The sequence below is a fragment of the Neomonachus schauinslandi genome, chromosome 4, assembly GCF_002201575.2.
Source record: "Neomonachus schauinslandi chromosome 4, ASM220157v2, whole genome shotgun sequence".
Taxonomy (NCBI): domain Eukaryota; kingdom Metazoa; phylum Chordata; class Mammalia; order Carnivora; family Phocidae; genus Neomonachus; species Neomonachus schauinslandi.
In genome coordinates this window covers 13,877,556-13,891,739 of record NC_058406.1, presented here as the reverse complement: position 1 = coordinate 13,891,739, position 14,184 = coordinate 13,877,556, and the positions used below count along the sequence as shown (strand labels likewise).

General features: G+C 56.7%; 1 protein-coding gene across 1 annotated transcript; it reads right to left on the bottom strand.

Annotated features, from left to right (window-relative positions):
- Positions 1-2,442: 2,442 nt before the first annotated feature.
- HTR6 (5-hydroxytryptamine receptor 6) lies at positions 2,443-12,234 on the bottom strand. The gene is made up of 3 exons (XM_021683516.1): positions 11,521-12,234; positions 3,091-3,249; positions 2,443-2,892 (listed from the first exon to the last, which is right to left on the bottom strand). Exons 1-3 carry the CDS (start codon positions 12,232-12,234, stop codon positions 2,443-2,445), a joined length of 1,323 nt encoding a protein of 440 aa, XP_021539191.1.
- Between the last annotated feature and the right edge of the window lie 1,950 nt (positions 12,235-14,184).

Genomic DNA, 14,184 nt, shown 5'->3' with positions numbered 1-14,184 from the left:
ATGCTCCTACAGAGCAGACGCAGGTGGGGAGTCCGCAGCTGACTCTCTGCTCTGGGGAAGTGCAGCCAGATGTGCCTGTATGGTCATGCAGGCTGTGCACTGCAGAACCCCAGGAGCATGGATCACACGGATGTGATGTGAAGGGTCCCCCCAGTTGTGCTACGTGGTGCTCTGGATGCAGCTCACAGCGTGATGAATATATGCTGAATCAGCATGCACTATGGGTGGGAAGTGGGCCCAGTGACAGGAATGAATTACACGGGGGAAGGATTTCCCATAGCAGGAAGGGGGATAATGATTATAATAAAAATAATAATAGGTACCACTCATTGAGAATTTAGCAAGGACAGAGTGCTTCCATGGGTTGTCTCGGCTGACCCTACCGATAACCCCATGAGGTAGCTACTATTATTATCTGCATGTTACTGAAGGTTCTTGAGACCCAGAGAGGTTAGGTAACCTGCTCAAGGTCACACAGCTGGTCAGTCTCAAACTCCAGTCAGACTCCAGAGCCCGAGTTCTCGGCTACTGTATCTGTCTCCACGGAAGCCTCCTCCTGTGTTCCTTCCATTGTCCCTGAATGAGGGGCCAGAGATGGTTCTACATTGTGCAGATGGAGAAACCGAGGCCCAGGCAGAGAAAGTATTGACAAGCCCTTGGGGGGAGGCAGCCCGGAGGAGGACAGCAGAAGGAACTAGACTATTAAGAGCTGAATGGGTCCCCACGTGTGTGTGTTTGCTTGTTCGTTCAACAAATATTTACAGAACTGCTACTGTGAGTCCACACAGCTCATGTTGCCCAGGGTCTCATCCCACTCCCACCAGCTGCTTCTCCAACCCCAGGGACCCCTCAAGCAAATCCAGTCCACACCATGGTCATTGCCTCAGCTAGTGTTTATTGGGAGTCCACTCGGGCAGGCCTGGGGGCAGAGGGGAAGCCCCAGCAAGCACCATGACCCCTCTGTGGCCAGTGACCGGGGCCAGAGTTGAATCTAATCAGCACCAAGGAGAGCCCCAGGCCACTAGTGGAGGGCTCCCTGGGAGTTTGGATGGATCTGGGGGGCCTCAGACTGAAAAGGACCTTATGGCAAGTAAACTGTGGGAACCAAGAGTCCCCCTCAAAAACAACCCAGGTCCCGGTGCCAGGGTCCACCGACCCGCCTGAGGGCAGCAACCCACACCAGGCTCTTGCACTCTGCTCTGCAGACCCGAGTGGCCGACACTCCTGTTGCCCTGGCTGACCCAGGCAATGCCAGGAGGAGATGGGGCCGTGGGCTGGTCTATCCCCATCAGTTAGTTCCCTTCCAGGCCCCAGGAAGTCCAGGCTGGAGGGAGACCTATTCCTGGTGTTGAGCAAGACACCACCAGCTCCCGCTTTGCCCCCTGAGGAGAGGCGGTGCAGCAGCCTGGGAGCGGGGATGGGAGCCCCGCCCGGCATCCAGAGCAAAAAGGTGGGGAGCCATGGTCAGTCGGGTGGTGGGATCAGGACCAGTGCTGAAGAGGAGGAGGGAGATGGGAGAAACAGTGGGAACAAACAGCCCTTCCTGGCCCACAGCGAGAGGCCAAGGGGGCTGGATGCCCAGGAGTTGTGGCAACACCTGGTACCACCTACAGCAGGACCACCTGTAGGTACTGGGTACTCGACACATGCTCTCCTGATTCTCCTGACACCCTAGGAAGCAGGCATTGTTACCCCACTTTGTATATGGAATACCAGGCTCAGAAAGGTTAAGAGACGTATGCAAGAGCTAGTGAGTAGTGGAGCGGAGATTCGGATTTCTGCCTTCCTGACTCCCGGGCCAGGTGTTTTTCTGCGCAGCCCCACACACATCCCGAGGCGCTGTCCAGACTGAAAACAAATCATTCTCACGGTTAAAGATCATCCAAGCCAGCGTGGCTCAAACTATATGGTGTGCACAGTTCACCTGGGGCTTCTGTGAGCGTGCAGAGTGGCTCAGCAGGTCTTGGGTGGGGGTGGGGGAGGGTGGGTACAGGTGTGCATTTTTAACAAACTCCAGGGAGGTGCCATGAATGCTGGTGGCCTGAGGACTACCCTTTGAGGAATGAGGGACTCTGCCCAGCACTCATCCACCTCTGCAGACAGAGGCATCCCTCCCCTGCAGTCTCATCAAATGTCAAAGATGATTGTCTTCACCCTAACCTGAACCCAGAAGTCCTTTTCCCCTCTGCCAGAGTCCTCCAGCCACCTCCACACACAACCACAGGTTGCACTCAGCAGTGGGGCGTCCTGGAGAAAACCATATCTGAGCCAGCTGTCCCCCCCCCGGGGGGGGGCAGTGGGGCCTGGCTCAGTGCACCCCACTGACACTCCGAGGGCCCCCAGGACACCTGCAGCCTGCCAGCCTTGGCCAAGAGCTGGTCCAAGGCCTTGGGGACTTGGTTCTATCCAGTCCAGCTCCCCCCAACCGGCTCCAAGCCCGGGTCAGTTCGTGGGAGCACCAAGGGGATGCAGCTGCAGCTGGGGCTCCACAGGATCAATGTTGAAGAAATTGACCACCACAGCAGCCCTGGCAGGGGGCGGGGGCTCCCGGGGGGCCTCTCTAGGCAGCAGGGGCTGGGCCGTGCGCTGCAGGCCCGAGGAGCCGCCGGAACCTGAGCCTGAGTCAGAACTGGAGTCAGGTGGCAGAGGCAGCGGTAGAACGTGCTGCAGGCTCAGGCCGGGCCGGGGACCGCTGTGAGAGGTTCGCATAGAGGGTGAGGCGAGGCTGGCCTGGCGCTCCCCAGGGCAGTGGGGACACGGCAGGAACCTGCCCAGGGCCCGCTTGAAGTCCCGCATGAAGAGTGGGTAGATGATGGGGTTCATGGTGCTGTTGCAGTAACCCAGCCACGTGAGGACATCGAAGAGGTCTGGGGAGATGCAGTCGCACACAGCCTGGAGAGATGGGGTACGTCATGCTCCGTCCCGGAGCAGGGTCACAGACCACCCCGGCCAGCATGGAGGGACAGGGACCCACAAACACAGATGCCATGAGAGGCAGCCCGCCCTCCTCTATCCCCATGACTGGGCTGGGGTGGAGTTCGGGGCCTCCCCAGCGAGGCCTGGACTCACCCCCCTCTGCGGTGGCATTACCTGGGCTATGTTGGCCACAAAGAAGGGAAGCCAGGTCACAAAGAACATGCCCAGCAGGATGCCCAGTGTCAGACTGGCCTTCAAGGCCTTCCTGCTGTGCTTGGTGGCCAGACGCCTGCCATCAGCTGACTCCATCCCTGGGCGTGGGGTCCTGGGTACCTGTGGAAGGAAGGCCACATACATAAGTCACCTGCGAAAGAGCCCCGGTCTGACCCTGCTCCCAGCCACAGACTAAGCCTCAATCCTAATTCTAGACTGAGCCTTAGTACCAGCAATAAACTGAGCCCTCCTGATCCTTGACTAAGCCCCAACTGTAGTGCTAGATTCCCCAACAGCAGACCTGACCTTGACTCCAGAGCAAACCTTGATCCTGGCTCTAGACCAAGCCCTGACATCAGCAAGAAACCAAGCCCTGCTCATGGTCCCAGACTGAGCCCGGATAGTTACCACAGAAATTCATAACCAAGGTCTCAAACGGAGCCTCAACCCTGGACCGACTGAGCCCAGCCTTAGCCCCACACTGTGGCCTGAGCTCAGCAATAGACTGAGCCCTGATCCTGGCCCTGCCCTGAGCCCTGACCCTGACACAAGGCACTCTAAGAAGGGCAGTGAGACAGACCAACACTGTCAGACAGTTCAGGAGACCCCCCTACCCACCTTGCAAAAGACAACACTCAGCACAAGTCAACACACGTGACCGCGAGCCCCAGCACCACACAAAGCCTCTGGCCCTACAAGAATTAGTTGCAATTCAACAGTATTTGACAAAAGAGGTCTTGCTGCCACCCAAGGCATGACAATCTCTTCATAGACAGATTCTCCTCATATTTGGGAGGAATGATTTTGCCTGCACCATTACCCTCATGCTGCACAAAATAGTCCTTTTCTGAAAACATGTGCACAGAGTAAATGTTTGCAATGAAATCAATTTTAGACTAGTAGGGGTACTCGTGACCTCGGCATTTTACAACTCAAATTACACTGTGGACTGACAGACATCTTCATTCCCAAACACTGACCTCAAGAGCTGGAGTGTGGGGAAGAAAAGAAGGAGAAAGGAGCGGCCCCACAGCAGCCTCGAAGGGGACGCAGGCATGAGGAGGTTAGAATTTGACTTTGCAAACTAGTGACCAGCAGTCCCAAAACGTTAAAAAGCTCTGAACTGGCGGATCCTTTAGCCCAGCTGTTTCCTTAACTTTTTCAAGCTCCTGAGCTCATTGAGAATCCGATGCAATCTACAAAACCTTTCCCCAAAACACAAAAAGCGTATAAATTGTTACACATGCACACACAGAGAAGGAGAAAACATCCCACATTTCCAGCGGGTTCAGAGACCACCTTGAGGCCCGGCCATGAAACCCCCAAATCCCACGAAAGCTGGGACATGAAGCCCCCCTCTAAAGAGCCTGTTGTAATCAATTTGGATTTTCATACATCAGTTTTACACAAAGTGGGACCAACTTACATTTATAATTTAAGTAAATACCAGTATGCCAAGGTGTGCACAGTTCACTGAACTGTGTAAAGGTCGTGTGTGCAGCCTGGGAACACGCCTGGCCTTTGGGAACAAGGGGTTCCTCCAACGTTCCTTTTTTTTTTTTTTTTTTAAGATTTTTAAGTAATGTCTGCACCCAACGTGGGGCTCAAACTCACAGCCCTGAGATCAAGAGTTGCAAGCTCCTCCGACTGAGCTAGCCAGGTGCCCCTCCTCCAACATTTCCTAAACTGCAAGAGAGCCCAAGCTTAGCTCTCCAGGGAGCCAGAGGTGGGTTGAGTATAGGGTAGTTGGAAGAGTCAGAAGGAGGCAGGAAGGGAACCTGATTCCCAGGCAACCCTCGCAGATGGAAAGGGGGCGGTGGAGGCAAAGCCAAGAAGATGTGTCAGTCCCCTGGAGCACCCAAGCCAAAACCCCACCCCGCTCTCAGGCGCAGGGGCCGCCCTGCCTCCGCAGGGTATCCAGACTTGGTGTCCTGTCCATGGTGCTGAAACCCCAAGTCTATGCTATCTTTCCATAGCATCAAGGAGTCCAGAATGGCGGTGGGCAGGAGGGGGGAGATGAAGCACACCGTAACTCCCACCCCTCAGTATGTTTATCCATGTGAAATCTGGTTATATGAATACCAAGGACAAATTCACAAAGAGCAGCCTAAGAGAAGATCTTGATTTCTCCCCTCTGTCTGGGTGGGGCAGCATTGTGCGGAGGCAAGAGCTAGACTGTAAGACAAGTAATCTGGCTTCAAGTCATGCCTCTACCACTTACTCGCTCTGTGATCTTGAGACAGCCTCTGTTTCCACATCTGTAAAATGGGAAAAACAATACTCAGCTTGTGGAGTCATTGCGAGGCTGTGGATAATAAATGCATGCAGAGTGCCCGATACAGAGTTAAGTGCTACATACATGGTAGCCCTGAGGTGGGTTCAGTGGTATGTGTTGGAGGTTGGGGAAATTTTGAGCACCCCCAGGAGCCTGTCCTTCTGCCAGCAGCTCAGGCTCCCCGAAGCAGCACAGATGTCAGGACAAATGCTCTGACTCACCATGCTACAGCAAGGGAGGGGAAAAAGGCTCTGCTTTTCTCTTTCATCATCTCCTTTTCTCCCTTCCAGGGTGGACTCTATATGGCTTCTGTGGCCCCACCGTGGTCAGCCTGGAGGAGAGGTTCCTGCTTACCCCCAAAGATCTGCCATCCCTTCAAATTGCTGCCATCGATGGGGATAGATTATATAGGGAAGGAGGGAGCCACCATCTCCAGAGGAGCCACTCACACAGGTACGTACCCTCCCTGACTTCTGGCAACCTGGGCGGGGCAAGAGACAGCCCCGATCTTGTCAGAGCTCTAGGGCACTGGGGAACTGAGACACTGGAGAGATATCTGGGTGGGAGGCAATCACTGGGAAGGGGGCTCCAGAGAAGGAATTAAAGATGGCCTCAGATTCCCTCTCTAGGAATCTTCCTGGGAAAACCCTGGGTTGTTATTTTTTCTCTTCTTCTCCCCAAAGAGTTGACCCAAGAACAAAGGCAAAAGGGAAGAGAGAAGGAAACCAAGGCTCAGAGATGATAGGGGACCTTCCCCAGGTCACAGTGTCCCAGTACAAGACCTCAAAGCAAAGCACTCCAAGTGACCCCCAATCAGCACCATCATCCACATTTAGGGAGCACTTACTATGTGTCAGCATCTGATACCCATCGTGCCATTCAGTCTTGACCTGAGGTAGGTTTATTATCCCCATTTTGCCGATGAGTCTCAGAGAGGCAAAAGAACTTGCCCACAGTCACACAGCAGATAAAGGTTGAATCAGGGATTGAAAGCCATTTCTAGCTCCAGAAATTGCACTTCTGCATGTGGGGGGTTACAGAGACCCTCAGCACTGTCACCAGAGGCCCTCATGGAGCAGAGGCCTGTGACAGCCACTGGCCTCACCCTGAGCCCAGCTGATGCCCGCTGCACCTGCCCACTTCCCTCTGCCCTCACGGCCATGTGCTGTTGTCCGCATGCCCCTTAATGACACCGAGGGCAGCTGCCTGGACGACAGGCTGGCATTGCCCCTCCAGGAGGCAGTCCCACGTACAGGTTCCCCTGTGCAATAAATACCCGAGCACGTCTGCACACTCGACATACATGGACATGTGTATTGCAACACTATTCCTGGAAAAAACTGGAAACAGCCTACATGTGCATGGAAGGATGGCGGTTAAATAAACCATAGTACCTTCCCACTGTAGTTGACAACATAGATGTTAAAAGAATATAATTGGTCAAATGACAAGATCTCCAAGACATAACATCAATATTAAGTGGTAATGGCAAGTTGCAAAATAACAGGTACAACAGGACTCCATTTGCTTAAAAAATACAGAAGACAGGGGCGCCTGGGTGGCTCAGTCAGTTAAGCGGCTGCCTTCAGCTCGGGTCATGCATGATCCCAGGGTCCTGGGATCGAGCCCCGCTTCAGGCTCCCTGCTCGGCGGAAAGCCTGCTTCTCCCTCTCCCCCACTTGTGGTCTCTCTCTCTCTCTCTCCCAAATAAATAATCTTTTTAAAAATTTTTTAAATAAAAATTTTTAAAAATACACAAAACAAAGCACTAAGTCTCTTTGGGTGCATAAACAAACATGGAAACACAAAGATACAGGAGTAGAAAGACATATCCTAAATCGATAAGAGTGTCCCTGGGAACGGAAGGTGACTGGGTGGGATTTGGGAGGGTCTTTCACTTTATCTCTATGGCTGGATTTTTTTTTTTTTAAAGTAGACTCTGTACCCAACGTGGGGCTTGAGCGCACGACCCCAAGATCAAGAGCCGCATGCTCCACCAAATGAACCAGCCAGGCACCCCCTGGATTTTTATTTTAAAGTGTATGTATGTATTCCCTTGTGTAATTCAAAATTTTTACGATCACCTACTCATAGCGTGAGGGTTCTAAGACAGACTCCGGAGCCAGACGGTCTGGTTTCAAATCGTGGCTCTGTTACTAACTGGCTGTGTGACCTCAGGCAAGGAGTTTCACCTCTCTGTGCTTCAGCTTTCTCATCTGTAAAATGGCAATGACAGTGGCGTCTGTCTCACAGGGTTGTAGTAAGAACTAATGAAGATAACATGCACAAAGTCAGCTGATCAATGCCTGGCACACCGTAAGCCCCATGTAAGCGTCAGCCAGCATTTCTGCTGTTCGAGTCCAACTCAGCTCTTTGCTTCTGGTGATGATGCTGTTATTGACAGCAGTGGCAGATTTTTTTTCCCTAAAGAGGCTCAAAGGGGTGATGATTTCTCCAGAACCACATATCTTACCACCAAGAGGAAAGGGGACGAACTAACACATGCTGAGCACCTAGTGTGTGCCAGGCTGACATATGTTATCTCACCGATTCCTCAAACAGCCTCATGTGATAAGTGGCATTACCCCTGGGGCAGCAGGAGCTGAATGACTGGTCCAAAGTCATCAGCAGGGAGGGAAAGGAGGCAGGATTTGAACCCCTGACCAGCCGGGTCCACAAGCTCCTGCAGCCAGTTGTGGCCGCTCCGGGCCACCTTGTTCCCAGCAGCAGCCAAGGCTGCCATGCTCTCGGCGCTGCTCCTCTGTCAGCCTCTCCCAGCTCAGCCCCCTCCTCCTCCTCCAAGATATTTCTGTGATCACAGCCTCCTCTGAGGAGGAGGAAGGACAGCGATGGAAGGGAAGACAGATCGCTAAGACAAAGTGATGCAGAGTCGGGTGAGGGAGGGTGGAACAGGCTGGTGGAGGAGGAGAGGGGGAGAAACTGATGGGAGAGAAGGGGGAGAGGCAGATGGGAGGGTGTAGAAGGCAGAGAAGGGGGCGAGATGGCCCCAGAGGAGAGAGGGGTGGGAGAAGGGAAGGAAGAGGAGGTGCGGAGGAAGACAGAGGGGCAAGGGCTCCAGACCAAAGGCACAGGTCCTGACACAGAGACAAAGAGGCTGGGGAGGCAAACGTCCCGGCAGACCTGCTTCTCCCCTGCTGCTCTCCATCCCTGAGCTCCCACACGGGTCCCTCCCAAGGATGAGCACCATCCCACCCTGGCACAGATCGCTCTGTCTCTCTCTCCCTCTCTCCCCTACGCTGGCGGCATCTCACGCACTCTGAAACCACTCTCCCCATGCCCTGCTCTTCATTCCCAGCCCAGTCTCTGCCTCAGCTGTAAGTGAGACCCCTACCTCACAGCCGCGGGGCTGGGAAAGCCTGGCTGAGACCACTGAGCTGGCCGGTGGCTTCTGAAAAGCCTGTTCACATACCTAGCAGATGTGGGGGGTGGGAGGAGAGATTAAAATACTCAAGCCTGCTCAGTTACCACGTCCTCAAACCCAGAGGAGCTGGGGCTTCAGAAACCCATGTCCCCCTCTGGTCCCCCGCCCTCCGTGGAGAAGCTAGCGGCTGGATTGGGGAAGGGAGCTCAGGGCTAAGTAGGGCTGAAGACAGGAGGAAAGGGGTCCAATGCACCCCAAGTTTTGTTCATTCTCATCAATTCCTTTAGGTCCAGGTACTGGGAGCCTCAAGTGCCCGGCTGGAAGCCTAGTCTCAGGGGCCGGCCAGCTTGGGTGGGAGGAAAGGGGGTCGTGACCCAAGAAGATGGAGTAGAGGCTATGTCCCAGAAACAGATTCCTAAAACGCAGGCAGTTGTGCAGAGAATAAGGAAAACAGGCAGGCAGGAGGCTGGCTTAGGAGCTGAGTGGTTTGGGAAGTGTTGGGTTCTGACACCTCCCCTCTCTCGGAACCCCAGGCTCCCCATCTGTCCAACAGGGATGATGGTAGTCCTTGCCTGGGTGGGTGTTTGGGGCACGAGCTTGGCCAGGTGCCGGCACGCAGTGGGCACTGAGAAACCGCGGGACTGCCGCAGTCAGCACCCCGGGGGCTCCAGGCCACAGTCTCAGGTTCAACCCTGGCACCCCCCAGTTAGCCTCAGGGACAGAAAAGTGTGTCACAGGTGACACCGGCACGGAAAATCCAGACCCGTCCCAGCCCAGCCTCACCAAGAGCAGCCACCTCCTCACGTCCTTAGTCACTGGCGCCGAGCTCCCCAGAGCGCAGAAGAGGAGGATGACCCGTAACAGAACTAAATGACAGAGTGAGAACACGAGCCTTTTCCAGCACTCTTCCGGCTCCTTTTCCGGTTGTGTCAAGAGGAAGTGAGTGTTGATGCTGCTGTGTTTAACACCCCCTAGCACCAAAGAGGAAGCGAGCCTGGGGCTGGACCACTTGGAGCTCCCCTCCGGGCTTCAGCAACCCTGCTGGGGTTCCCACCACGCACTGCCGCTGTCTTGGGGACCGCCTTCTGTTTATGGCAAAGGGACCCGAGTTTCCATTTCCAGAAGAGATAAGAAGTTTCCTTTCGAAACAAATGCATGGAAGTAAAAAGATAAGTGAGGCAATGGAGAGAAAAATGCAAACTACAGGAGAAGGAAGCCACCTGAGGCGTGTGGGTGGCTGGAAAGAAGGCGGATGGCCCAAGGTGGTTCCAGATGCCTCGAGTTTGGGAAACGCTCCTTTACAAGAGCCCAGGGAGAGAGTGTGGATGGCCTAGGGCAGCCTTCCTACTGCTGGAGAACAGAGTCAGGGTCACAGCCACCTATTGTGATTCAGGAACGTTCTCCAGTGAGCACAGACAGAGGGAGGAAGACTGGAGCCTGGACCTCCTGTCCACCCAAGGCCTTTTCCCCTGGTTGATGGGGCAGGCGAGCTGCTCGGAGGGCCCGCCTTTCAGCCCCCATCCACCCAAGCCCCCAGGTACCCCCCATCCTGCAGGAGCCTCCTCCGCCTGGGGCTACGTCAAGACTGGAGAGCCCCATCGGGACCTTCCTCGGGGCCTGTGACCTAATTCTCTGGGCCTCAGGCCTCATCAACCTAGACTCCCGTTCCTTGGGGGTTTAGGACAATAGACAGTAAGACTCTGGTGCCATATGGCCTGAGTGACAAGAACAGCCACCGCACTCCAGACCTTGCGGGGCCTTAGCACTCACAAGTCATTAGTAAGCACCTAGGATGTACAGTGGGAATCGAAACCGCCCCAGATGTGCCCAGCTTACACTCTCGTGGGGGAGAGACAAAATGAACAAGTCAACACATAAACCTACAGTTGGGAGAAATAACAGGGTGGGGGAGCACCGATGGGTCTGCAGACAGGGTGGTCAGGGACAGACTCTGGGAAGAGGTGACCTGTGAGCTGAAAAGGAGTCAGACAGGGCAGCCCCAGGGGGAGAGCTGTCCAGGCAGAGGGAACAGCGATGCCAAGTCCTGGACACTGCAGTCTGGTGCCTTCCAGAAACATCAGAAGGGCTGGTGCACAAGGAGAGAGGGCAAGGGGGGGGGGGGAAGCTGGAGAGGGTGGCAGGACCACATTCCCAGACCAGATCCCAACATGGGTCTCTTCTTTTATCTTAAGAGTGACGGGCTCACTTCTGTTTTGTCAAGTGCTCTGGCTCCTGGGCAGAGAGTAGACAGGAGTGAGTCTGAAGAGGAAGCAGGGGAAGCCAGTAGGAGACTATCGAGGGCTTCCAGGAAAGAAGCAATGGGGGCCTGGTTGAGGGGGGTGGCCTTGGGGTGGTACATGTTCAGGAGGACAGCACCAACAGGCCTTGATAATGAACCCCATGAGCATGAGGGAGAAAAATTATTCCTGAGTTTCTGTGGGGTACTGCCGTGATGGTGCCATTTGCCATGACGGGAACGACGGGGAGGGTGGGGACACCCTGAATTCCCTTAGCACATGCTACCTTCTGGAAGCCTGCCCCGCATGCTGACGCAGCTGTCCTGTGGACAGTTAGCACTGAGTCTAGAATGCAGAAGAGTCATGTGTGTTGGAAATGGCCACTTGGAGGTCACCAGCAAGTGTATATATTAAGTGATGGATGCCGCGTGGGCCCCCAACGGCTGCTCATCCCTCTCCATCCCACGAGCCCGGGTCTCCCTGCGCGCCCCGGGTACCTGCAGCGTCTCCAGGGCCTGGCCCGCCGTGCCGGTGGTGAGGGAGGCCACCTGCACGGCCTGCTTGCGGGCGGCCAGCAGGATCCTGCAGTAGGTGTAGCAGATGGCGCCCGAGGGCAGGAAGAAAGTGAGGCCCGACGCCACGAGGACGAACGGCAGGCTGGCCAGCAGGCGGCACTGGCCCGGGGCAGGGGCCCGCACGCGGCCCAGCTGGTGCCAGCCCAGTAGCAGGGGCAGGAAGGAAGCCAGGGCGGCCAGGCTCCAGGCGCCCAGGACAAGCCCCAGGGCGCGCGGGGGCGTCATGCGCAGCTTGTAGCTCAGCGGCGAGAGGATGAGCAGGTAGCGGTCCAGGCTGATGAGGCAGAGGTTGAGGATGGAGGCGCTGCAGCACATCACGTCGAAGGCGGCCCAGAGCAGGCAGAGGCCGCGCGCCAGCACCCAGCGCCCGTACAGCGCGTTCAGCATGGCGGGCGGCATCACCACCAGCCCCACCATCAGGTCCGACGTGAAGAGCGACACCAGGAAGAAGTTGGACGTGTTGCGCAGCGCGGGCTGCGTGCAGATGAGCGCGATGAGCAGCGCGTTGGCCGCCGCCGTCAGCGCGATGACCACGCACAGCGCGGCCGCCACCCAGCCGCTGCCCGCCGGCTCTGACGGCGGCCCCGACTCCCAGTTCGCGGTGCTGTTGTTGGCAGGGCCGGGTTCCGGGACCATGGGGGCGGGGGGCGAGGACGTCAGGCCCGAGAGGGGTCCCGAGGACGAGGTAGGGTGAGCGGGACGCCTGGGTGAGGGACCTGGAGGAGCGGAGGCTGGATGGGCGTCGTCGGTGGGAACAGACGGCCACCAGGGGTCAGGTGGGAAGACAAAGACAGGGGCAGTAGGTCAAGGGGCAAGGACCCAAGGAAGATGGAGAGGGGTTATATGGTGTGAGGTGGGGACACGGAGCAAACGGGTAGGGAGTTTGGAAGGGCGCACCTGAGGAGGCGCAGTGTCCCCGAGAGGGGGCGGGCGGGAAGTCAAGGGCCGCAGATAACTGGGAGGTTGGACCGGTGGGAGCAGAGCCCCCTAGAGGGGGCGGGCGGGAAGGTTGGGACGGGGACGTCCGCCTGGGGCGGGGACCTGAGGAGCCGGGAGCCGGGGACGGACGTGCGCGCTCAGCAGGGGGCAGCCCCCTCCGCGGCAGGTGGGCGTACCGGAGCGCTAGGTCGCGAGCCGCGGTCACTTGGGGTGGCAGGGCGGGAGCCCGTGAGCCACAGCAAAGCCCCCGGTGGGGAAGGCAGGTCTCCGAGCCGACGCAGAGGCAGCCAGGGCTTGGGCAGTCACGGTCCCCTGCGGCGTGCGGGAGGACGCCCTGCTGGCCCGCGGGGACAGGAGCAGCAGCGGCGGCCGCGCCGCCGCCGGGTCGCCGACCCCGCTCCCGCCCGCGCTCGGTACCTGGGCGCTCGGCGCTGCTCCGCTGCCAGAGACTGCGACAGGCGCCGCGGGGCTGGGGAAGAAGAGGCGGCCGCGGGCCGGGCAGGCGCCCAGGGAGCCCGGGAGGCACCGCGAGGGGCCCGCGCGCGCGGAGGAGCCCGTGGCGCTTCCAGGAGCGCGCGGTCCCAGCGCCGCGGAGCCTGCGCCCCGCCCCGCGGTGGGCGGGGAGAGCCGAGCCCCCGCCCCGCAGCGCGCGGGGTCCTCCGCACCTCCGGGTCGCGGCCTCCACCCTCCCCCCCCGCCCCGTCTCCGCACACCCCTCTCCCACCTGACGTGGCTGCGGCGCAGGAGGAACTCAGAGGAGGGGCTGTGGCCGCCTTTATCTAGGACTGCTCCCCAGCTGGGGGGCTGCCCACCCGCAGCGGGGGTCGCCGCGCTAGCAGCGGGAGCCCACTGGGAGCTACTGGGGAGTTCGCTTGACGCCCAGATGTCACACACATATATATGCACATATGTACCTGTATATAATAGTATACATAATATATAATAACCCATATAATGCTTCCTTCAAACCTTCAAACAGCAGGTTACCTTCTCCTCGGGGTCCTTTGAGCAGAAACCTACCACTCCCCGACAGCAGCAGGCACGAAGTGCCTGATGTGCTGGGACTCCCAGTCTAACAGAGTGTGAACAGATTTGGGAATCCCAAGGCCAGATGCGGTAGAGGCACTGCAGATAGCACCCTCGGAAGGTGCTCTCTCCCCCCCAGCTAAGAAGAGTCTCTACCAGATGCTTCACAGATCAGTACTGCGGATTCCACTCACTCATTCAATAAACATTTATCGAGCACCTACTAGATGTTAGGCACTGTTCTGGCCAATTAGGACACTACAGTAACCACAACAAAGATCCAGCTTCATGGAGTTTATGTTCTAGTGGAAGGAGACAGACAATAAACAATAAGCATAATAGACTCTTAAATTCGTCGTAAAGGGATCACTGTTTTAGAAAAAAAAAAAAGGGGGGGCGCGCCTGGGTGGCTCAGTTGGTTAAGCGACTGCCTTCGGCTCAGGTCATGATCCTGGAGTCCCGGGATCGAGTCCCGCATCAGGCTCCCTGCTCAGCGGGGAGTCTGCTTCTCCCTCTGACCCTCCCCCCTCTCATGTGCTCGCTCTCTCATTCTCTCTCTCTCAAATAAATAAATAAAATCTTTAATAAAAAAAAAGAAAATGAAAAGCAACATAAAGGGAA

What these genes read in the sequence shown, in the direction of transcription:
- HTR6 (XM_021683516.1), bottom strand. Translation starts at nt 12,234, where the DNA reads ATGGTCCCGGAACCCGGCCCTGCCAACAACAGCACCGCGAACTGGGAG. An exon ending in AGGCCCTGGAGACGCTGCAG is followed by an intron (nt 3,250 to 11,520) that starts GTACCCGGGGCG and finishes TTCCTTCCACAG; the next exon opens with GTACCCAGGACCCCACGCCC. An exon ending in TTGTGGCCAACATAGCCCAG is followed by an intron (nt 2,893 to 3,090) that starts GTAATGCCACCG and finishes CCATCTCTCCAG; the next exon opens with GCTGTGTGCGACTGCATCTC.